This window comes from Oryctolagus cuniculus, chromosome 3 (assembly GCF_051225735.1).
Source record: "Oryctolagus cuniculus isolate XC-2025 breed Fujian yellow rabbit chromosome 3, ASM5122573v1, whole genome shotgun sequence".
NCBI lineage: Eukaryota > Metazoa > Chordata > Mammalia > Lagomorpha > Leporidae > Oryctolagus > Oryctolagus cuniculus.
In genome coordinates this window covers 93304980-93329192 of record NC_142869.1, presented here as the reverse complement: position 1 = coordinate 93329192, position 24213 = coordinate 93304980, and the positions used below count along the sequence as shown (strand labels likewise).

The 24213-nt window shown below is 47.6% G+C and overlaps 1 protein-coding gene across 1 annotated transcript in view; it reads left to right on the top strand.

Annotated features, from left to right (window-relative positions):
* Nucleotides 1-638: 638 nt before the first annotated feature.
* KIF5C (kinesin family member 5C) overlaps nucleotides 639-24213 on the top strand; it is a 183937-nt gene continuing 160362 nt past the window's right edge. The window contains exon 1 of the mRNA XM_017342839.4: nucleotides 639-978. Coding sequence (XP_017198328.1) covers nucleotides 853-978 — 126 coding nt within the window. The 5' untranslated portion in view covers nucleotides 639-852. The remainder of the gene's footprint in view (nucleotides 979-24213) is intronic.

The following is a 24213-nucleotide window of genomic DNA, read 5'->3' as shown; positions in this document are numbered from 1 at the left end:
GAACCGATGCCCATATGGGACCCCGGCACTGCAGGCGGCAGCTTTACCGGCTTCGCCACAGTGCCGGCTCCTCCTCAATACTCTTAAGCACAGAGAAAATCCCTCAAATGTGTCATAGGATGTGATTCTCCTTTGGAATCAGGAAAAGATGTAAAGAGATGGTCCAGACCTGGTTATTTCTAGAGATTTTGAGCTAGAATATTGGATGAGCTCTCCATCCTGTTTTTGGCTTGGGCAGCCCTATCAGGCTTGTAGGCCGTCGGAGATCACTCCTGGGCACTGTCCATGTCCTACCCAAAGCCAATTCCTAGCATCTTGGACCTTTCACCTGCAAATAAAGTGACTACGTGTCCCGGCATGCGCCGCGCTCCGGGCCGGCGGAGGCGGGGCGGACCGCCGCGGTGACGTCACCGCCCCCGGGCGGGCAGCGGGAGGGCGGGGCGGAGGGGCGGGCCGGGCAAGCGGCGGAGCGCGCTGGTGCTGATGCAGGATGGCTGGGCGCTCTGGAGCCCGGGAGGTCTGAGCCGGGCGAGGCTCGCTCCTTGCGCATCGCCTGGGCGACCCGCCGCGGGGTCGCAGGCAGGTGGGCCGGGGGTGCCGGGCAGGGCAGAGCCAGGTCAGGCGGGTCTGCAGCCGGCGGGGCCGGAGCCCGGGGGGCTGTCCACCGTCCCGGGCTCGGAGCGGCTGGAGCTGCCCGGCCGGCCGAGTTCGCGATGACCTGCTGAGAAGCGCCGCGGGAGGCTGCAGGAGGCGGCCCTGCTGCGGGCGGTACGGTAGCGGCCTCGTCCCTCAGAGCGCCCAGCCGCCCCCCACCCCCACCATCCCCGCGCCCCCTCCCTGCAGCCGGCCGCGATGGCGGATCCAGCCGAATGCAGCATCAAAGTGATGTGCCGGTTCCGGCCCCTCAACGAGGCGGAGATCCTCCGCGGGGACAAATTCATCCCCAAATTCAAAGGCGACGAGACCGTGGTGATCGGGGTAAGTGGCCGAACGTCCGGCCGCCCCTCCTGCTTCGCGCCGCTGGCGCCCCGACGCCCTGGACGGGGCGGAGATGTTCCGCCGCCCCTTCGGACGTCCCCGCTGGCCGCCCTCCCGGGGCAGGACGGAGACCCCTCACCTCGCGCTCCGTGGTTACCCCCTGGGTGGCGGGGCGGGCCCCGGGGGTGGGGGCAGGGGGCGAGGCAGAGCCCGGCGCCGCCATTGTTCGCGAGGTGGGGGCCCAGGTGGGCCCATTGTTCCCCACACTCTCCACGCTGCGTGGATAGTGTGTTCAGGTCACCCCCTAGCAGGAGTGCCTGGCCCCCCATGAGCTATGAGCTCCATGGATGCTTCCAGGCTTCAGTTCGATTTATCAAGCACTTTGCCTCTCTTCTCACGCCCTTAGCAAACAGGGAAGAAGAAAAGGCTTAGGAAGAATCCATGGCTAGGCCCCGGGCTCCCTGCCGTGGGTTTCACCTTGCTCCGCGCTGGTCCGGTGGAGTGCTTGGGCGGGGGCGGGGGGGAAGGGCACTGGTGGCTCCCTAGTCCCCAGGAGGCCTGTGTATCTCCTGCTTGCTGTCACCCAGGCTGCCCTGAATGTGAGCCGGGGCTGGCTTTCTGCCGCTTGATCGAGCCCCCCACCTGATGTCCGCAGACCCTGCGGTATGCTTCGCGGGGCGTGGAGAGGAGGCTGCTTTTGCATCTGTACGGCAAGGGGGCACAGATCGCAGCCCTGCAGCCCCTCTGTGCCAAGAGCAGAAGTTACTTTGTGTGGCTAGGGCCCCCTCCCTCTGGGTCTCCAGTCCCCACTTTCCCTCCTCCCCCTCCCCGACTCAGCTCCCTCTCCGCAGCCTGGGCTGCCGGTGGGGGAGGGAGCACCAGTGGGTTTCAGTTCTTAAAGGGCTATGTCCGATGAAGTCCGCCAGCCCTGCCTCCAGTCCGCTGTCCCTAGCGTGTGTGGCTGACGGTGCCCTTTGTATGCAAACCGCGTGGGGAGGGACCCGTTAATGGGAGCCTCCCGGTCCCCGCTGACACGTTCTTGGCAGCCCGCTCCAGGCTGCTCATGCAGCCTTCCCGTCCTCAGCATTGATTAAGTGATGTCATCCCGATCACTGAGCATGCTCCAACCAGCCCCCTTCCCCCCCTCCCATTCTCCCAGTGGCTGGTGTATTTAGGTCAAGTGATTGACAGGTGACAGTTTTCCGAGGGTATCTCCGGAGTCCTCCCGGCCTGCATCCAGCTACAGAAGCCGACACACCAGCATCTATGCCGAGGGTGTCTGCCGCAGTCCCTGTGAAGGGCCCGGGGGACAGCAGGTGCAAGGGGTAGGAAGCTGCTGTGCAAGCCAGAGGAACAGAGGTGAAGCTCTGGCCTCGGGGCTTCATCCTGTACCTCCTTTGCCAAGGCAGCTCCCTTGACGACGCCTTCTCTTCTCCCCATTTTCACAGTCAGGAAACCATGACCTCCAAATGCTGTGTGGATAGGCGTTCATTCTGACTGCTGACCTATGAGGGAGGAAAGAGTGTTTTCTCTCTGCTTGGTGTTAACTTGCAGGGGAGATGTATGGTACAATTATTGATGGGAAGGGAAATTCTACAGTAAATGGAAGCTGTGGGCTAGTGACATTTCTGTGTGCTACTTACTAGTGCCCATGTGGCTTGTTTGGGTTACAGCTCTCTGCCAGGCTCTTCCTGCAGCCTTATCTGGGATTTCTTGAGCCAGGCTATGGGAGTTCCTGGGGACATCGAGTCCCTGCCCCTTGGCTTGTAACAATTTTTTAAAACAAGTAACTGCAGAATTAGGACATGTTCTGGTGACCCTGTTTTTTTCCCAGAGGTTTCAAAGAAGAACTTGAAGAAGTTCTTTTGCCACTTCCTCTCTGAACCCCCTTTCTTCTTCCCATCTTTCTCTTCTCTCACTTCCCCCTTTAACCTCCGCCCCCATCACCAGGACCAATGGAGCGGGTTAATAAATCATCTTCTTTTATATGTGTGCAAAGCAGAGATCCTAATTTCCAAGTAACTTTCTTGAGTATTATAATACTATAAGATGTAATCCCCATCTAAGTATATATATTGTTGACTAAGAAAATTAAAACTAAGCCACCGTATAAAATAAGAATGTGAATATATGCAATACTCTTCAGCTGTAAAGTGGTCTTTCTCATCCTACTGTAATCTTTGAATATAACAGGCAGTTTTCATTGTTAAGGTAAATTTTTATTGAAATAAAATATTCCTATGGAAGAGCATTATATCATAAGTGTCTGGTTTTAGGCGTTCACAACGTAGATGCTCCCTATAACTACCTCACAGACTAAGAAACTTCAGAAGTCCCCATAGTACTCCTTCTGGTCCCTAACTATCTCCTCCCCCACCAAGGGTAGCCATTGTTTTGACTTGGCTCATTTTTCTTTGTTTTACTTTCTACGTGTAAAACTATGCAGTATGGTCTCTCACATACAGTATGGTGTGTTTCTTGTGATGCACATGATGCTTGTCAAATCCAGCCCCATTGTGCCGTATCCTATGATTTGAAAGTACTGCAGTTTGTGCCTCAGTGAGCTGTTGATGGATATTTGTAGAGTTTCTGGCTTGGGACTGATAGGAATGCTACTGATGTGAACATGCTTTTACACATCTTTGCGTGAGTGTGTGTGCAGAGCAGAGGAATGTGAGATGCAGAAGGGTGTTGGGACTTGGGCTGGCACATGGTAGGGCCCTTCTTGATCTTAACTAATAATGTGGAACTCTTGGAGGTAACTGTCCTGGTAGCCTGGGTCAGGCTTTATACACGGAGTAGATTGGCCACGGGTCAGTTCATTCAGAACCAGCCCACGTGGCTTAGCTGCAGTGGGGATGGGCTAGGTAGGTACAGACATCTTTGTTTCTAGGGTCACAGACTGGGAAAGCTCAGAACTATCCAGAAATGTCAGTCACCTTCCCTCTCAGCAGAGACCAGTAAAGAATGAATTTCCCCGGGCTAGTCTTGTGGCATAAGGGTTAATTAAGCACCACTTGCAGTGATGGCATCCCATAACAGAGTGCTGGTTTGAGTCTTGCTGCTCTGCTTCTGATCCAGCTCCCTGCTAATGCACCTGGGAAAGCAGCAGATGATGGCCCAAGTATTTGACTCCCTGCACCTGTGTGGGAAACCTGGATGGAGTTCCTGGCTCCTGGCTTTCACCTAGCCCAGACCTGCCTGTTTTGGCCATTTAGGGAGTAAACCAGCAGATGGAAGATCACTCTGCCTTTTAAATACATAAATAATAAATCTTGAAAAAAAAAGTGAATTTCAGTGGAGTTGTTAGTCAAAATTCAGAATCTGAGAAATTCTTTGTGTGTTTGAAATGACGGTCTCCTTTTCTTTATATTTTCTTTAAAGTACAGTTTAATTCTTATGAAAGTGTATGCCGAGAGAGATTTTGTAGGTGAAGTTTCTCTTTTAAGAAGATGTCTGTAAGGAATCATTTTCACCATTCCTGCACTTTTGACAAAGATTTATTTATTTGAAAGGCAGAACAACAGAAAGAGAGAGAGAGGGAGGGACAGAGAGAAAGAGATTTTCCATCCACTGGTTCATTCCCTGAATAACCTCAACAGCCAGCTCTGAGCCAGGCCAAAGCCAGCAGCCAGGAATTCCATGCAGTCTCCCACATGGGTGGCAAGGGCCCAAGAACTTGGGCCATATTCTGCTGCCTTAGCAGGATCTCGATCTGAAGTAGAGTAGCTGGGACTTGAACAATGCTTCTATATGGGATGTCAGTGTCACAAGTGGCAGATTAACCTGCTGTACCAAAGATCCATTCTGCATTTTTTTTTCAGCTCCGATACAAAGATTTTTTTCCCTGAATGCCCTAGTCACAGTCTCTCTACTTAGTATTTGTTTTGTATATGATCTTGTAATTTTTTGGCCTTACATTATTATTATTTTTGGTTGTGTGTTTAAAGACATTGCAAGCCATGTGTAGAGCCCAGAACCACCCATGTTTTGCTCCCTTGTATGTTCCAGAACCTTGTCTGTGGAAGGTGCTTTATAGATATTTATTGATTTCTTTGTTGATTCTTGAAATCTTTACTTGGCATATTTAACTTATTTATGGACTTTTAATTGGGTTATGTGGTGGGGAGTAGTGAAAAACATCTTTTTTTAAAAGATTTTATTTATTTATTTGAAAGTCAGAGTTACACAGAGAGAGGAGAGGCAGAGAGAGACAGAGAGAGAGAGACAGAGAGAGAGGTCTTCCATCCGTTGGTTCACTCCCCAATTGGCTACAATGGCCAGGGCTGCGCTGATCTGAAGCCAGGAGCCAGAAGCTTCTTCTGGGCCTCCCACGCGGGTGCAGGGACCCAAGGATTTGGGCCATTGTCTACTGCTTTCCCAGGCCACAGCAGAGAGCTGGATTGGAAGTGGAGCAGGCGGGTCTTGAACCGGCACCCATGTGGGATGCTGGCGCTTCAGGCCAGGGCATTAACCCACTGTGCCACAGCGCCGGCCCCGTGAAAAACATTTTTTAAGGAGAAGCACCATTCCTTTGAGCAGGCCTGGCAAGATGGCGAGTATTATGTTTAGCATGCTATAGGAGAGTCGGGAAAGAGCTGCCTTCAGCTTTGTTGAAAATCAGGAGCTAATGGCACTGATGAGGAGCTTGAAGTAGAGGGTGGGGTGAGCTAGTGAGTCTAGAAGGGGCTCCTTCCCGCAGCATATTAGTTCTTCAGAGAAAACAATTGGATTTACAACACATTTCTCGGAGTACTCTTCCATTAGCTGCTAAAATCCTGGTGAGTCATCCACTACTGTGGGCTCTGCCTGTTGGTTTTGAAGCAACTATATTGATGGAAACTGTCTGACTTGGCCAGTTCCCAGGAAAGTTCTTTGAGAGAGACTTTCACACTTGAGTTTCCCCTTGTGGAGTTTTCTCTTGTTCTCAGCGCCAAGAAAGCTGATCGTTTAAAGATGGGCATTTCCTGACGAGGCTGTGATGGTTCTGACTTGAGGGCCAAAAACTAAACATCAGCCACAGCCGCTGCGGCTGTCAGGGGCAGGACAGCGGCCTTAGCCTATAGAGGCTCGTATCAGGTCTCTGCAGATGGCAGGGAAGGCAGGGACTAGGACAGGGCTCCAATCGGAGCTTGCTTTACTGTTCCAGACCAGGGTCTGAAGAAGTGAAGGTATGGAGCCATACCCTGGAACTTCCCTTTTGTCCCCAGTAATCACAGCCTTTCAAAGGAAGAACATTTAAACTTTTGTCGTTTAAAATTCATACATATTAATACCACATTGTTGGTGTGTAGGGCATGGTTTTGGCAAACACGTGAGTTTTGTAACTGTCCTATATTAGTTTTCTCTTGCTGTTATGACAAATGTCCATGAACTCCAAGGCTTAAAACAACCCGATTTATTATCTCACAGATTCCATCGGTTAGAAGCCCCGTGGGCTGGTGGCTCTCTGGGTGGAGGGTCATAGGGCCAAAAATGAAGGTGTTGGCAGGACTGTGTTCTTTTCTGGAGAGCAGTCATTCTGGGGAGAATCCATTTCTCTGCTCATTCAGGTTGGAGGGAGGAATCAGTTCCTTGTGGTTCAGGACTGAGGTCCCTGCTGCCTTGCTGACCTTCGGGGGCTGTTCTCTGTTGGAGGCCACACTCAGGTCCCAGACCGCTGGTCCTCTTTCTCCATCTGCAAAGCCAGCAAGGGTGGGTCAAGACCCTTTTGTGCTTCAAACCTTTCCTGCCTTTTCGGTGGCATGTCACTCTCCCTGACTTCTCTGCTTACCTCTTCTTTTAAGGGTCCATGTGATTCCATGGAGCCCTCCTGCATAATCTGAAGTAGTCTCCCTATTTTAAGGTCAGTTGATTAGCAACCTTAATTCCAAGTCACTCTAATATATTCACAGATCCTGGGGATTAGGAGGTGGACATCTTTTGGGGCCATTACTCTGCCCACCACACAATTCCCTAATCAAGCTAAAAACAGTTTCATCATTCGAAAAACGAAAATCCTTCTTGTCACCCCTCTGGAAACCACTTTTCTGTTCTTTCTATTATTTTGCTTTTTCAGATTGTCATAAAATGAAATCATATATTAAGTATTTTTTTGAGTCTGGGTTCTTTCACTTAATGATTCTTTTGGATTTATTCATGCATATATATTCCATAATGCATTTTTTATTTTTATTTATTGTTTGCTTAATAGTATTCTGTTGTCTGGATGCCTCAGAGTTTATTTATCTGTTCCCCTGTTGGAAGACATTTGGGTTGTTTCCAGTTTAAGGCGATTATGCATAAGGCTGAATAAACTCTTGCTTATAGGATTTTTTGTTAGTATAAGTTTTTATTTCTCTTGCAAAACCCCCAGGCATAGGATGGCTGGGTCGTATAATAACTGTAGGTTTAGTTCTGTAAGAAACTGCCAAACTGTTTTCCAAAGCGTTTGTTCTATTCCTACATAAAGGTAATAACATTTTAAACCAAAGTTTTAAATAGTTGTCAGTGACTTTGAGTGCATTCTAATCCAGATGTGCTGTGATGCAGCAATGTTTCACTCCTGTGCGCTCTAAATTGAGAGATGTTTATCACTGAAAATGGATTAGTGGTTTCCTCTAAGTATGCCTTTTCTCTTCTTTTAAAAAAGGTTTATGTATTTGTTTGAAAGGCAGATCGATAGAGAGAGGGAGAGAAACAGGAGGGGGCGGGGGAGAGAGGAGATGGATCTTCTGTCTGCTGGTTTACTCCCCAAATGTCCACAACAGCCAGGGCTAGGCCAGGTCAAAGCCAGGAGCCAGGAACTCCATCCAGGTCTCCTACATTATTGGCAGGGGCCCAAGTAGTGGGTCCTCTTCTGCCTTCCCAGTAGTAATAGTAGGAAGTTTGATAGGAAGCAGAGCAGCTGGGACTTGGACCTGCGCTCTGATATGGAGTGCTGGCATCATAAGTGGTGGCCTAGCCTGCTTCACCACATTGCTGGCCCCATACGGATACCTTTTGAAACCCTGGAGTGAGTCAAAGCAGCAGAGTAGCCATATCTGGCACGTGGTAGTGAAGACCACTCACTATTCACAGCGAATACACAGTGGGTGCTCCTTAAATGAACTGGGTAGGTGGATGCAGCTGAAGAGTCAGACAAAACTGAGTGCGATTCACCAGCCAGCAGTGAGCTTTTTGGAGTTTCTGGGCCTCAGTTTTCTCATATTTAAAGTGGAGGTAGTAATTGCTTGGCTCACAGGGTCATTAGGATGAAGTGAAATGAAGTGGTTGGATAATGTCTGGCATCGAGAAAATGCTCAATAAATGCTAGTTATTATCTCCCATGTTTCCTAATCCCCGTATAATTTCCCTCATTTTCAGAATTAGCTCTGCCTCCCCGGATTGCTGCCTTTTCCTTGCTATCCCCTGGAAACCCTTTTCATTTCTTAGGCATTTGTTTACCCCATTCTCCTGCTTGGAGAAGCTACTCTTTTCATCTGATTTGTGGCACTGAAGGCAGAGCTCACATTGAGTTGTAGACTATTTTAGCTGTCTTTTCTATGTGTAAGATTGTGTGTGTGTGTGTGTGCGTGCGTGTGTGTGCTCCCCATACAAACTGTGAGCTTCTTGGGCAGGGGCCTTTTCTGTTCGTCTCCTTTGCTCTGGTTGTACAGATGCTTAGTAAATGGGGGTGGTTGAGGGCCCCTGTTTTCCCTGCTTGGCATCCAGTGCCAGTTTCTGCATTTCCCTAAATAACGTGAGTATCTCTGTAGATTTCACTCTGCTTCCACCTGTGCTTGCCTGGTCCAGCTCCCCAATTTAAGGACGGTGTTTTCCATTCTCAGCTCTTCTGTACTCAGAGTTGGAGACCGGCCCCCACCTTTGGGGGCCTTTAGTCCCTTTAGATTTTTCACCCGTGTCTACTTATTAAGAAAGCAAAAACAAAATTACCTGCTCCCTAATGGTTTCTCTTTAGTTAAAAAAAAAAAAAAGCACCTTGATAGATCCAATTCCATCCTATTTCTCCTGGATTTTTTTTCATGAAATCATGTTTTTGTGGCTGAGAGGGCTTTCCCCCAAAAGTTGCATATCAGCCAAGCTCCTTGTAATAGGATTCGAATTGATTTTGTGATGATTTGTCTAAGGATGTCTTAGGTCCATCGTGGCACATCCCCAGCACCAGACCTGGGCGGGAGTGACACACAGCCCAGTGCGCTCACAGCTCTGCCACCTCTTAGCTGTGTGAACTCAGTGTAGATTGCTGCACCAGGCTCAGTTCCAATTTCCTCACCTGTGAAATGGGGCTAGCAACACTCTCCACCTGCTAGCACTGCTGTAGTGTTTACCGGCAAATGCCCTTACGTGCTGAGCACAGGGGCTGGTCCCCAGCTGGCTTCCAGAAAACGCACATTACCCTAAGGCCCATAGCCAGGGGGTTTTGCTACACTGTGCCCCCAGGGAGGACCCCAGGTGCTTCAATGGGGCACTTAAGGCGGCCCATACTGTGTACCACCTCCCTTGCCACACCCTTTACTCCGTGTATCATCTGACAGAGATATAGACAGAGAGAAAGGTCTTCCTTCCTGTTGGTTCACTCCCCTAATGGCTGGCGCTGTGCCGATCCGAAGCCAGGAGCCGGTTGCTTCTTCCTGGTCTCCCATGCGGGTGCAGGGGCCTACGCACTTGGGCCATCCTCCACTGCCCTCGTGGGCCACAGCAGAGAGCTGGCCTGCAAGAGGAGCAACCAGGACTAGAACCCGGCGCCCATGTGGGATGCCGGTGCCACAGGCGGAGGATTAACCATGTGAGCCACGGCTCCGGCCCTCAAATGTGCTTTCTTTCCCCAAAACATTAGGCTGCTCAGTTCCCTGCCTTGTCTTCCCTAACACTGCTCACACCTGCCAGGGCTGGGGTGACCGCCCTCCAAGCGCTCCCGCATGACGCGCATGCGTGCACCTCACGCTCTTCGGAGAGCCTCTGGGATTATTCTGACCAGCTTTTCTCGCCCGCTCCTGCCAGGGTAGAATCGGCCCTTCCCCTGTGCACCCTCCGTGCTCTGCACCCCCCTTGAAGCGCTTTCCGCTTATTTGAATCAATGCCCTGCCCTCCAATTAGGCGGAACACCCTGTGAGGGTAGCAAATTGTGCCCCGTTCATTTCCTCTGGAAGGCCTGGAACGGTGCAGGGAATAGAGTAGCTACTCAGTGCAAGATGTCCTTTGAAAGAACTGACCTCCTTGGCTGTAAGAGCTGAGGTTATTTGAGTTTCACCTTGACCTCCGTCTGGCTCTGGCAACTTGTCTTCCTTACTGTGGGCATATTGAGGGTTTTGTTGTTATCCTCTTAAAAGAAATAGCCTCCCCCTCCCCGCCCACTGGGGAGAGTTGCAGTATACTGCTTGCTCATTGAAAGTGATTTCAGCCGTGCAGAAAAATCATGCAAAAGAAGGTCAAAACCACTTTTAATTTTACTAAGCAGAAAGCACCACAGTTCACATTTTAATATGTATTCTAGCTCTTTTCTATTATTAAACACATCCTTCATTTTAAAACAAAAATATAGTTTTTTTTTTTTTTGACAGGCAGAGTGGACAGTGAGAGAGAGAGACAGAGAGAAAGGTCTTCCTTTTCTGTTGGTTCACCCCACAATGGCCGCTGAGGCCAGTGCACCGCGCTGATCCGAAGCCAGGAGCCAGGTGCTTCTTCCTGGTCTCCCTTGCGGGTGCAGGGCCCAAGGATTTGGGCCATCCTCCACTGCACTCCCGGGCCATAGCAGAGAGCTGGACTGGAAGAGGGGCAACCAGGACAGACTCCAGCGCCCTGACCGGGACTAGAACCCTGTGTGCCAGAGCCGCAGGCGGAGGATTAGCCTATTGAGCCATGGCGCTGGCTCAAAAATATAGTTTTATGAAATGTTTTAAAACCCACTGCTTTACTTAATGATATATTTCAGACATCAGCATTTTCGGAGGTTTCATATAATTTCGCTATATGTCTAATCAATACTTTAACTGTTTTCTACTGATGGACATTTGGGTTTTTGTCTTTTTTGTTTTAAAAAAATTATTTGAGAGACAGAGAAAGAGAGAGATAGAATGTGCTCCCATTCATTGATTTCCTCCCCAGGTTCCTGCAATGCTTAGGGCTGGGCAGGGCTGGATGGCAGAGACCCAGCCAGTTGAGCCATCACCCACTGCCTCCCAATATGCATATTATTAGGAAACTAATAAGGAAACTAATATGCACATTATTAGGAAACTAATAATCAAGAGCAAACTTGGGACTTGAATTCAGGCTATCCACTATGGGATGTGGGCATCTTACCCAGTATGGGATGTGGGCATCTTAAAATGTGTCAAAGCCCACCCCACCCTTTGTTATAAATAAAGCTGTGATCAACATCATCGTACACACCCCTTTGTGCACCTACCCAATTATTTTGTTAGAATGCATCCCCCGAAATTGGGATTGCTGGGTAATAGGAGAGACAGAAGATATTTTTCACATCTCTGTAGTTTTTGAGAGGAAGCAGTTTAGAGATGGTGACATGTCCTCTGTTTTATCCTCTCACTTCTCTGCTCAGCCCATGGAATAGCTGCTAGTTTGTCTTAGAAAGCATGCTTTCATACCTGAGCTAAATTAAATTCTTACCAAGAATGTGCCCTTGGTCATGCACTGCTAACTCCCAGATCCAGGACAGGGCAATGCCTTCAGACTTCTAATGTAACCATAGGATTGTGTAGGCTGTGTCTTGTCAGTTTCAATATCCTAAAGGATGTTGTTTCTTGGAGTTGATCAGAAACTAAATCTCTCTCTTGAGGCAGACAGAGATAGAAGCCAAGACTGTAGTCTTAAAGGAAAATAGGACAGTTGCTCCCTTTCTTGGTGCTAACATTGAGCAGCCAGTGATATATGCTGGGCAGAAGCTGGGGTGGAATAGAACAGCCATCTCAGAAAATCTCCAGAGAAATTTTTTTTCTTCCCTCTTGAGTACTAGGTTCTCTCTCTCTCCCTCCCCACCGCCCCCTCTCTGTCTCTCTTTCTTTATATATAATTTTAACATACATTATATATATAAAATTCAAACATATCAGAGTATAAAGAATACCTAAATGAGAGAGAGGAAAGATCTTCCATCCTCTGGTTCATACCCCAGATGGCTGAAATGGCCAAGGCTGAGCCAGGCTGAAGCCAGGAGCCAAGAGCTTCTTATAGGTCCCCTACGTGGGTGGCAAGAGCCCAAGCACTTGGACCATCTTTTGCTGCTTTCCAGGTACATTAGCAGGGAGCTGGATTGGAAGTGGAGCAGCCAGAACTTGATACCGGCTCATTTAAGATACCAGCTTTGCAGGCAAGTTAACCCACTGTGCCACAGTGCAGCACTGCCAACCCTTATATGTTATCATCAGCACATGGCGATTCTTGATTTCTCTGTTCCTTTCTAATTTCTCTCACAAACCTCATTAGTCTTCTAAAGCAGAGTCTCACATCTTGATTTGATCCCAGAACTTTAATATGTGTCTCTAAAATGTCAGAACTCTTTTTTAAAAAAACATGATAAAATTATCCCGACTAAAATGTTAACACTAACTCCTTCCTGTCAAATATCCAGACAAATTCTACCCATTGCTTCACAAATTCTTTTTAAGTTAGTTTGCTCAAATTAGAATGGCAGGTACAGTTGATTTCAAATGAAGAGGAAGAATGCTCAGATGCGTTGACCTTGACACTGTGAGAGGAGGCCCTGGCTGTGAGAAGCTGTCTAACAGAGAATTGTGTGACCGTGGAGACGCACACCGAGCAATCAGAGCGCATCAAGGTTCCCAGCCCATCTGCCCTACCAAGAGTCACGTCCCAGTTATACTTGTTAATCAGCCGATGCCAGTGCTGCAGGGGTGCCTGGAAAGCTGTTGAAAGAGCTTCTCAAAGGCTTTCCCTTTGCTGCCTCTTCCCTCTGCCTTAGTCAGTTGTGTGAATGTCAGGGAAACAGGCACAAGTGTAAAATGGAATTTGCAGATGAGTTTATTTTGATTTACTTTGAAATCCATGAATACAAGGGGTCTTCAAAATGCTCATAGAAGATACATTTTATGACATGGATTCCGAAATATTTTTGCACCAAACTAAACGTATCTTTAAGTTCCACTTTTCCATAAGCTTTTGGGAATATCTTCATATCTTCTTTGCCTTCCAGCCTTAGTCCCCACCCTTATTAGACTGGTGTCAACTACACTGCAGTAATTCTTTCAGGGGTGTCCAGGTGTGTTTTGTGTTCCCTTTCCAGTCCTTGAATCATAGGACTTGAATCATAGAAAGTACATCCCAGAACTGAAGGGAAAACGTGTATGTGAGAAGAGAGTTCATTGTAACCCAACACTTTAGGGGAAAAGGTTTGTCATTCTCTCTCTCTTTTTTTTTGTTTTTGTTTTTATTCCTTTTTTCATTTTAAAAAAGAACTTTAAATTTTTTTTTTTTTTTTGACAGGCAGAGTGGACAGTGAGAGAGAGAGAGAGAGAGAGACAGAGAGAAAGGTCTTCCTTTGCCATTGGTTCACCCTCTAATGGCCGCCGCGGCCGGCGCGCTGCGGCCGGTATACCGCGCTGATCCGATGGCAGGAGCCAGGTACTTCTCCTGGTCTCCCATGGGGTGCAGGGCCCAAGCACTTGGGCCATCCTCCACTACACTCCCTGGCCACAGCAGAGAGCTGGCCTGGAAGAGGGGCAACCAGGACAGAATCTGGCGCCCCGACCGGGACTAGAACCCGGTGTGCCAGCGCCGCAAGGTGGAGGATTAGCCTAGTGAGCCGCGGCGCCGGCCTTAAATTTTTTAAACTTATTTATGTATTCATTCATTCATTCATTTCAAAGAGAGAAATCCCATCCACTGGTTCATTCCCCTGATGCCTGCAACAGCCAGCTGGGACTGGGCCAGGCCCTAGCCAGGAGCTGGGGACTCAATCCAGGTCTCCCACATTAGTGACAGGAACTCAGTTAGCTGAGCCATCACTGTTGCCTCCCAGGAAGCTGGAGTCAGGAGCCAGAGCTTCGACTCAAACCCAGGCACTCACATACGGGATGAAGCACCGTAGCCGGTAGACCTAAATGCCAACCCCTAAAAAAACATTTGGAGGAGACACAGTTGGAAAAAAAAAGTATCAATAAGAAAACAAATCTCAGCAGTTTATATTTTAGCTCCTTTGACTCCAGGGTGTGGCCTTAAGAGCTGCAGATCAGTGCTGTTGTTTTAGAGGGCTTTTATTCAAGATCTTGGCTGCATACTTTGGATAAGTCTCTGAGAGTCTTCCTTCTCTGGCTTCCCTGTGAGTGATCGCTCCCATTTCCAGCTCTCCTGAGGAAACACAGAGCAGTCTGCTTCGCTTCTCTGGGGAGGCGGTGCCGTGGTTCTCCCCTAGATGACCTGTCTGCCACCTGGCTCCTCTGAGATTACTGATTTGCCCCTGGGAAGCTGGAGCAATAGCAAAGCCAGCTGACATCAGAAACTTTGCATGGCCACAAGGGAGGGGACTTCTGTTCCCCTTTCATACCTCACCCCTGGAGAGGGACAAATGGTCGGGGTCCTGGTTCCTGGCTGGCAGTGCTTCCTGCTGCAGGATGTGGCTCCCAGGCTGGCTCCTTGGAGCTGTTTTTCCTGACTTCTCTGCCTGCTGCTGAGTGGAGAAGCTCACCTGGGTGACGGAGCCAGATCCACCTGCACTGGCCTCAGGGCTCCCAACAGGTTGGGCTGCAGGGTGGTGGTGAGAGGTGCCTCCTCGCCTGACTTTGGCCAGGCTCCTGTATTGGGGTGATTGGTGCCTGTGTCCTACCTTGGCGTGTCGCGGTTCCCATGGAGAGCAAACTTGTCTACCCAGTGCGGGAGAGGTCACTGACTGCTAGGGGAGACTTCTGGCATTCCTAGGTCCCTGCTATTAATGCCATCATGGTAGCATCAGCTCCTAACGACTAATAGTTTGTTTATATAATACTTGTGAAATGTAGACTTTAGAGGGGAAGTATTTAGCTTTTCAGGAATAATTACTCCACTAAACAACACAACCTACCAATTATCTGTTCAAGCAAGTGGGGAGAAAAAATACTTCAAGTACATATCCGCAGAGTCACAAAACTTATTTGTTCACATGTTTGTTAGGTTTTCCTTAATAAATATGGATGTCGGCAAAGACTTGCCTGAGGATTTATTTTTTTTAAAATAAATTTTATTTTTTATTTATTTGAAAGTCAGAGAGGAGACAGACATACAAAGAGAGACAGAGACAGATGACAGAGGGCCAGGCTGAATCCGGGAGCCCAGAATTCAATTTGGGTCTCCCATGTGCATGGCAGGAACCCAGGTACTTGGACCATCACCTGCTGTCCCCAGGATGTGCATTAGCAGGAAGCTGGAGTCAGAAGCAGATTTTGGGGGGAACCCAGGCACTTTGATATGGGATATGTGCATCCCAAGTAGCTCCTTTTTTTTTCTTTCTTTTTTTTTTAATAAGATTTATTCATTGATTTGAAAGTTAGAACTACACAGAGACAGATCTTCCGTCTGCTGGATCTTTCTCCAGATGTTTGCCAAATTAGAGCTGGGCCTGGCAAAAGCCAGGAGCTTCATCCCAGTCTTCTACATGGGTGGCAGGGGCCCCAGCACTTGGGCCATCTTCCACTGCTTTCCCAGTGGATCAGCCAGGAATATAACTGTTGCCTATATGGATGCCTGCGTTGCAGGCAGTGGCTTTACCTGATATGCTACAACACCCATCCTGTACTGAAGAATTTTTGGGGCTTTGCTCGAACACCTTGCTGTCCATTATGGTAGCCGCTATTAGCACTTGCAGTGTGGGTAGCCCAAACTGGGATGTGTGTGGTAGATGTAAAATATATACCAGATTTTGAAAACTTAGTACAAAATAAAGAATGTAAAATATCTCATTTTTAAACATTAATTACAAATTGGAATTACAATATTTTGGATATAGTGGGTTAAATAACAATAAAATTGATTTCACAACTTTCTTTTCATTTCTTTTATATTTGAGAGACAGAGAGATATGTCCCATCTTTTGGGTCACTCCCTGAATGCCTACAAAGATTGAGGCTGGAGCCAGGAGCTAGCTCAATCCAGTTCTCCTGTGTGGGTGGCTAGGACTCAACTACTTGAGCCATCCATCACCTGCTGCCTCCAAGTGCACATTAGTAGGAAGCAGGAATCAGGAGCAGAGTTGGGACTCGAATCCAGGCACTCTGTTCTGGGATGCAGGTGTCTCAACCACTGGACCAAATGCCTGACCCTATTTTTACCTATTTTTTAAAAGACAGGATTATTAGAAAATTTCAAATTTTACATGTGGTTCGCATATGGAACAGGCATTAACGTACTCTTGGACAGTACTGCTCTAACACTAGATGCAGCAGTCTGATTTTTTTTCATTGATTAATTTCACTTTCGCTTTGGTATATTGAGGGCCTGCTGCATGCTAAGTACTATGCATTATGGATTTATTATGATGGGCAAGACACAATCCTTGTTATCAATCACCATAAGATCCTGGGCAGAGGGGAACAAGTAAAAATAAATAAGTAAATAAATAAAAGCAAATAGTGCCCAAAGAGAAGCGGAAACAAAGCCTTGTTGGGGTTGTAGAGGAAGCACAACCTGGTTTGAGAAAGGACGGCTTTTATACCTGTCCTCCCCCAAGCAAGTGTTAGGACCCTGAGGGTTGTGGCTGAGAAGCCTGGGAGGACAGCTCCCTCCCCTCTTTGTCCTATAATTAAGCACAAGCCTTCTGCAGCAGTGGGCTTGTAACGGGTGACAATGAGAACTCCAAAAGAGACCATGGGTGCATCGACCTTGAGAAATGTCACAATGCCACCCTGCTTCCTGGCTGCCCATGGGCCCCCAGCTGCAGGCTTTGGGCAGGGCCTCCAGGCCCAGAGCCCCGCCCCTGCCACTGCTCCTTGTTGTCACCTCTTTGAGCTGTTTCCAATTTCCAGGCAAGGAACATCGCAGAGATTGCGAATCTGCCACTTACCTTCTGTCACCATTCTCTCGCTAATGTTAGGAATGACGAGACCTTGTGTACTGGAGATCTGTTTCCCGTTAGCAATCTCGTGCTCTCATGAGGTCTCTGCTGATAGTGAGGCCTGAGGATGGGAGGCGCTGATGTGAGAGGCAGCCTGTGTCGCTCCCAGGTGTCTTTGTCCTGGCGTCGGTGTGGAAGAGGTCGCCTTGTGGATGAAGGCCTGGCAGCTCTAGGGAGAAGGAGTTTGTGCTGAAAAATCTTTCTTCCCCACCCCCACTCATGTCCCTGCTGTCTGCAGTGACACAGAATTGATTTTTCCTCCTTTGTAAATGGCGGAAAATGCTATGACGGTGACATGAAAGCACAGGAACAGAATCCCCCATAATTGCAACCCCTACATCATTGCTTTTATTTTTTTCTAGCTGCCTTTCCATCTTGGCACTCAACATTTGAAACATGTATATTCAATGTATATTTCTTTTTGCCTAAATGTATCCCATAGCTGGTTTTCCATTTTGTGTCATTTCTTTATGATTGTACTTTTCGGGGGCAGACTGAATGTCCCCTGGGCTGATAGGTGACGACTTGCCATCCCATTGCCACTCGCTGGCCTTTGGGCTCCCAGCTGCCCCTCACTGCAGGTGATGATGCCTTGCACAGCTGCCAGCACTGAGCTCTTCTCCTCCTTGCAGTTATTCCTGGAGGATGAATTCTCCAGAAGCAGATTTGCTGGGCCCAAATGCTGTGGACGTTTTAGTTTGATCCTATTACTTTCAGGAAAGGATCCACTAATTCCCAAGGCCTCCACAAGGGAATGGAGGAGCATCCCATTCGGCGGTGAATTCATTCTTGAAGTCTTGGAGATGAACCAGTTGAAAAGATGATTTGTATAGAGTAGTGCTTTGGGACTCATGTATCTTGGGGATTTTTTTTTTCCTGGTTTTCCCGCTGATTTGTATGGCTTTTATGCTGATGGTATAACTACTTAATAAATAGCTTTAATTTGCAACATTGCTTCCAGTGGATACTCCCAGGGTCAGGCTGCTGGGAGAGGAGTCTCCTGGGCTATTTAGAGAAAGGAAGCACTTGAAAGGACTGCTGGCTCCCAGCCCCCAACATCCATCAATTGGCCTGGGAATTGATTGGAGGTGGCTCTTCTCACATGCTCACAGATGTAGTTATTTCTGCATCATCATAGCAGCATCCCAGGCATACCAAACAGCCTGGGGCTCTGCTTGACTGTTCCCTGCATTACTCTGCCTTTCTGGGAGGTTTGGTACTCCAGATAAAAGGCATTACTTCCTGTCCTGGGGGTCCTATGTACTGTGGGCATCAGCACATCTTTAGTTCTGGAAGAGCCTACCTAGCAGGCAAACCCAGCACCGGGATGGGAGAATCTGAGTTGGGTAAAACAAAGAAGAAAGGCACTATGAAGAGGAATGGATTGTGGGCCTGCTTCCTGGGTGCATACTGTCCCTTATCTTACTACAGAAGAAGTGACACTTGGGTATCTTTTTGGTACTGCCATTCATATGCCACTTGGGACACCCACATCCCGTATTGGAATACCTTGGTTCAAGTCCAACCTCCATTTCCAGTTCAGCTTCTTGTTAAGTGCTTGGGGCCCTGCCACCCATGTGAGAAACCTGGATAGAGTTTCAGGCTCCTGACTTCAGTGTGGACCAGCCATGGCTATTGCAGGCAAGTGTGGGAGCGAACCAGTGAATGGAAATCTCTATGTTTTGTCTTTCAGATAAGTGCAAAACAAAAAGAATACGTGATACATTTCCTTTCCTGAAAATTTACATCAAATAGAAAGTACTCCTGTCTATTTCATAGGTTTTAGTGACTCAAACACAGGGATCTTTTATGGTGCTTTAGCTGTCATGTTGAGTATCATTTAAGAAATTGGTTTGTGAGTATTTAACCTATAACCCTGGCATATCATAGTTTTTTTTTTAAAGCTTTATTTATTTATTTGAATAGTATGAAAAGTTTAGTGGCATCAAACACCTCTAAGGGTGGGACAGATTTTGCAGTGGTTTGATTTTCCAAAGAATAAAAATTGTTTTGTATGGAATATCCAAACTCTATTTAGTGATTGAGTTGGCAGAGCCAAAAAGAAAGAAATTAGAGTTCTATTATATACAGAAAATGATCACCTTGAAATGATCCCTTCTACCAAAACGTAGAAGCCACACACAAAACACCCTTCTCTTGATTTGCTACTTACTAGTCTTATAAAATTATTTTAATTTGAATGGAAAAGCTGGCATCATAAAGAAAGAAGGATCCAAGAAGTTCTAAATTGAAGACATTAGTATAAATGAACCACACTTAAATTCTATTGATAGTTCTCAGTTCTGAAAAGGAAATGTCTGTAATTTACCTAAATTGACTTGAAATGAAAAGAAATAAGAGACTTCTTTCTTTGGATGTCTGTTTCCTGGTGTTTCCCTAATAGCCAGACTGTAGAGAAATTGGATTATTATTATAACCTCATAGCTATTATTTTCATTTCAAAAGAGTATGGGCTAATTTCAGCTGAAGCTTACATTTCAAATAAGTTTGTGTGTAACACATGTAATAAACCAATACTGAGTGATAGCATTGCTGATTGATATTATTTTTTTAGAAAGAGTAGTCAATTGTTCATCCTAGCTTATTATTCAGAAAAATGTAAGTAAAGTTGGGGGAGGGAAGATTAAAGAAATTATGAAAGTAATTGCAGGGGTTGGTGCTGCGGTGTGGCAGGTAAAGCTGCTGCCTGCAGTGCCAGCATCCGTTCAAACCCCAGCTACTCCACTTCCGATCCAGCTCTCTGCTATGACCTGGGAAAACAGTGGAAGATGGCCCAAGTCCTTGGCCCCCTGCACCTGCATGGGAGAAGCTCTAGGCTCCTGGCTTCGGATCAGCCCAGGCTGTTGAGGCCACCTAGGGAGTGAAACAGTAAAGATCTCTCTTTCTGCCTCTGCCTCTCTATAACTCTGTCTTTCAAATACATAAATAAATAAATAAATAAATAAGAAAGTAATCATAGTGTTCAATAGTTTTAACTTCCTTTCATTAATTCTCTTTACTTTTTAATTCCAAATATAAACCTTACACACACACATGTTTTGAGATGATTAAAAATAAAACGTAGAATTTGGAAAGTAAAAATGTTATATAACCTTATCCTCCTTGCTAAAATAACTACTGGCTGATAGGTGTTATTCCAACATCTACACTTTTTCAAAACCAATTAAATTTTTTTTAAAGATTCATTTATTTATTTGAAAGTCAGAGTTACACAGAGAGAGAAGGAGAGGCAGAGAAAGAGGTCTTCCATCCTCTGATTCACTTCCTAATTAGATGCAATGGCTGGAGCTGCACCGTTCCGAAGCCAGGAGCCAGGGGCTTCTTCTGGGTCTCCCACAGGTGCAGGGGCCCAAGGACTTGGTCCATCCTCTACTGCTTTCCCAGGCCATAGCAGAGAGCTGGATCGGAAGTGGAGCAGCCAGGACTCGAACCGGCGCTCATATGAGATGCTGGCACTGCAAGTGGCAGCTTTACCCACTAAGCCACAGCGCCGGCCCTCCAATTTTAAAATATTTAACACATATGAAATACTACATAACAAAAAATATTAAAGAAGAAGACATTCAAATGAAATTAGCACCCAAGGGGCTGCCGTCCACTTCTCAGCACTTTACCAGTATACGACTTCCCGTCATCGTAGCAGTGATCCCTCTCATTCTAGAAACAAGTGCTTTTTAGGAGTTTGATGTTCTTACAGTTTTCCTACAACATTTTTTAAAAAGCTCTAAATGATATATTGCTTAATTTTTCTTGTCCTTGAATCTGTAAAACATTTATAAAAGTACCATGTCTATTCTTCTATGATTTGCTCTTTTTTCTTAACATTGATTTTTAAAATAACTGTTGAAAGTTGCTTTGAATTCTGATGGTAAAAAACATAGCCTATTAAAATCCAATTCAATAGGTAGTATATTAGTGTGTTTGGGCTGCCAAAACAAAACACCACAGATTAGGTGGCTTAAACAACAGAATCCTAGTTTCTTCCAGTTCTGGAAGCTCCTGTAAGTCCAAGACTAAAGCATCAGGGTGGTTTCTGATGTGGGCTCTCTCCTCGTGTGTTGCTAGCCAGGTGTCCACTTGGCTTTTTTTGTGTACCACAGAAGGAGATCTCTGGTGTCTCTTCCTTGTCTTTGAAAAAATTTTTGTGAAAAAAACTTATTTGAGGGGCAGAGAGAGCAGGAGGGAGCGAGAGAGAGACAGATGCATCACTAATCTGCCCCCTAAATACTTGCAATGTCTGATGCTAGGGCAGGGCCACACCAGGAGCCAGAAACACAATCTAGATCTTCCACAGGGTGGCAGGAACCCTTTTACCTGAGCCATTACTGCAGCTTCCTTGGGTCTGAATTGGCAGGAAGCTGGAGTCAGGAACCAGAGCTGGGAATCAAACCCAGGCACTGGGATGTGGAATGTAGGCAAACTGCGAGGCCAAACTCCGGTCCCTCTCACTCTTCTTCAGAGGACACAAGCATCCTGCTGGACTAGGCCCTGCCCTTATGACATCATTTAATGTTAATTGTTTCCCTGAAGGCTGTGTCTTCGATGGAGTTACACTGGGGGCTTCAGCGTAGCAATTGTGGAGCAGACACGATTCAGTGACTTGCAGATAGTGTGCCATAGGTCATTACATGCTGTAGAGGGCTCCGACCTGGCAACAGTCAGAACTGTCCTCTGGAGGTTATGGCCCATGATGGGTCCTGACTTGTCCCTAATGACAGGGCCAAGGCTCCCCAGGGGAAGCTGTGAGCCGCCCCAGAGTGGCTTATGTGAGCAGTGGAAGTCGTCCCTTGAGCTGAGTCTGCCAACCAGGGAGTGAAAGGGCCACATGAGCAGCCCGCCAGCTTTCTCCGATGGGATGGATGTCATTGTACTTGGACTCTTGAGGATGGGAAGAGGAAGTTGATGGATGCATAAAAGAATTCTATGGCAGGCAGAGCATTTTCACAGTCTTCCACTTTTTTGGAACGTTGGGATGTTGCCGTCTGTCAGTTTATTTAGTGAGAAAAGAATTGCAGACAAATGTTTGGTAAGGGGCTGAGAGTCCCCTGGAAGGAAGAATAATAGAGAGGTAATTCTCTTAGCATCATTCTGTATCTTGCCTTGCTAGAGCTGTCTCGGGTAGAAGACAATAGAAACCCATGAAGCTAAAAATTTAACAGCCACTGGGGCTGAGCTGTTGTTAACTGTTACGCTATGAAAGCTCGGTCTATTCCAGAATTCTCTGATGAGAACATTTTTGCTGGAGGAGCACTTTTCAGTTTTTTTGAACAGGAGGCCATGACCCCATTTTATCAGGCTGTCCAAGAATTCTGTTGTTGTTTTTTTTTTTTTTTTTTTTTTTTTTGAAAGGCAGAGTGGACAGTGAGAGAGAGAGAGACAGAGAGAAAGGTCTTCCTTTGCCATTGGTTCACCCTCCAATGGCTGCCGCGGCTGGCGTGCTGTGGCTGGCGCACAGCGCTGATCCGATGGCAGGAGCCAGGTGCTTCTCCTGGTCTCCCATGGGGTGCAGGGCCCAAGCACTTGGGCCATCCTCCACTGCACTCCCTGGCCACAGCAGAGAGCTGGCCTGGAAGAGGGGCAACCGGGACAGGATCCGGCGCCCTGACCGGGACTAGAACCCGGTGTGCTGGCGCCACAAAGCGGAGGATTAGCCTAGTGAGCCGCTGCGCCAGCCAAGAATTCTGTTTTACATCCCAGTTTAGTATACAGACACAAGGGAAACACCTGAAACAGTGGTTTATGAAACAATATTTGCTGTTTCTACTTGTGATACACTCTGATAATTTCCATTCATTCTAGTTTGATTTTCTAAAATACTGGCTAACTGGTAAACCAGCACATAGTGGATGAGTGTTTCTCAGTTTGTTTCTTTCTTTTCTTTCTTTTTTTTTTTTTTAAGATTTTATTTATTTATTTGAGAGGTAGAGCTACAGAGAGAAAGGTCTTCCTTCCATTGGTTCACTCCCCAAATGGCTGCAGTGGCTGGAACAATGCTGATCCAAAGCCAGAAACCAGGTGCTTCTTCCTGGTCTCTCATGTGTGTTGCAGTTGATTTCTCAACAATGTTGTAGTGGATTTGTTTCTGAGAGGAGGAGTGTGGTGGGGGCAAGAGGTGCAGAGTCACCATACAGACCCCGGGAGTCAGGTGAAAGTGGGCTTGAGGCAAGCAGCCCACAGACTCGTTTATTTCAGTTGGTGCAACATCTTATATAGCCAAGACCAGCCAATCCGGTCAAGGGGCGGTCTATGCCCCCAACCAATCACAGCCTGTTGCCAGGCAGGATCCATTGCCAGGTGGGTTTCAAAACCATTCCTGAGTAACTGAAGCTCTCTTGCCAGCGGCCACCTTGGCATGCCCTTCTCATTCCACCACACATGTGGGTGAAGGGGCCCAAGGACTTGGGCCTTCTTCTACTGCTTTCCCAGGCCATAGCAGAGAGCTGGATTGGAAGAGGAGCAGCTGGGACTAGAACTGGTGCCCATATGGGATGCCAGCGCCGCAGGTGGAGGATTAACCTACTGTGCCACAGTGCCGGCCCCCCCCCCTTGTTTTTTTTGACAGGCAGAGTGGACAGTGAGAGAGAGAGACAGAGAGAAAGGTCTTCCTTTGCCGTTGGTTCACCCTCCAATGGCCGCCGCGGCTGGTGTGCTGCGGCCGGCGCACAGCGCTGATCCGATGGCAGGAGCCAGGTACTTCTCCTGGTCTCCCATGGGGTGCAGGGCCCAAGCACTTGGGCCATCCTCCACTGCACTCCCTGGCCACAGCAGAGAGCTGGCCTGGAAGAGGGGCAACCGGGACAGAATCCGGCGCCCCGACCGGGACTAGAACCCGGTGTGCTGGTTGCCGCAAGGCGGAGGATTAGCCTAGTGAGCTGCGGCGCTGGCCCTCTCTTTTTTTTTTTTTTTTTTTAATATTTATTTATTTATTATTTGAAAGGCAGAGTTACAGAGAGGCAGAGGGAGGGAGATTGATCTTCTGTCCGCTGGTTCACTCCCCAGATGGCTGTAACAGCTGGAGCTGGGCTGATCCAAAGTCAGGAGCCTACACGGGTGGAGGAGTCCAAGCACGTGGGCCATCTTCTGCGGCTTTCCCAGGCTGTAGCAGAGAGCTGTATTGGAAGTGGAGCAGCTGGGACTCGAATCAGCACACATTTGGGATGCTGGCACTGCAG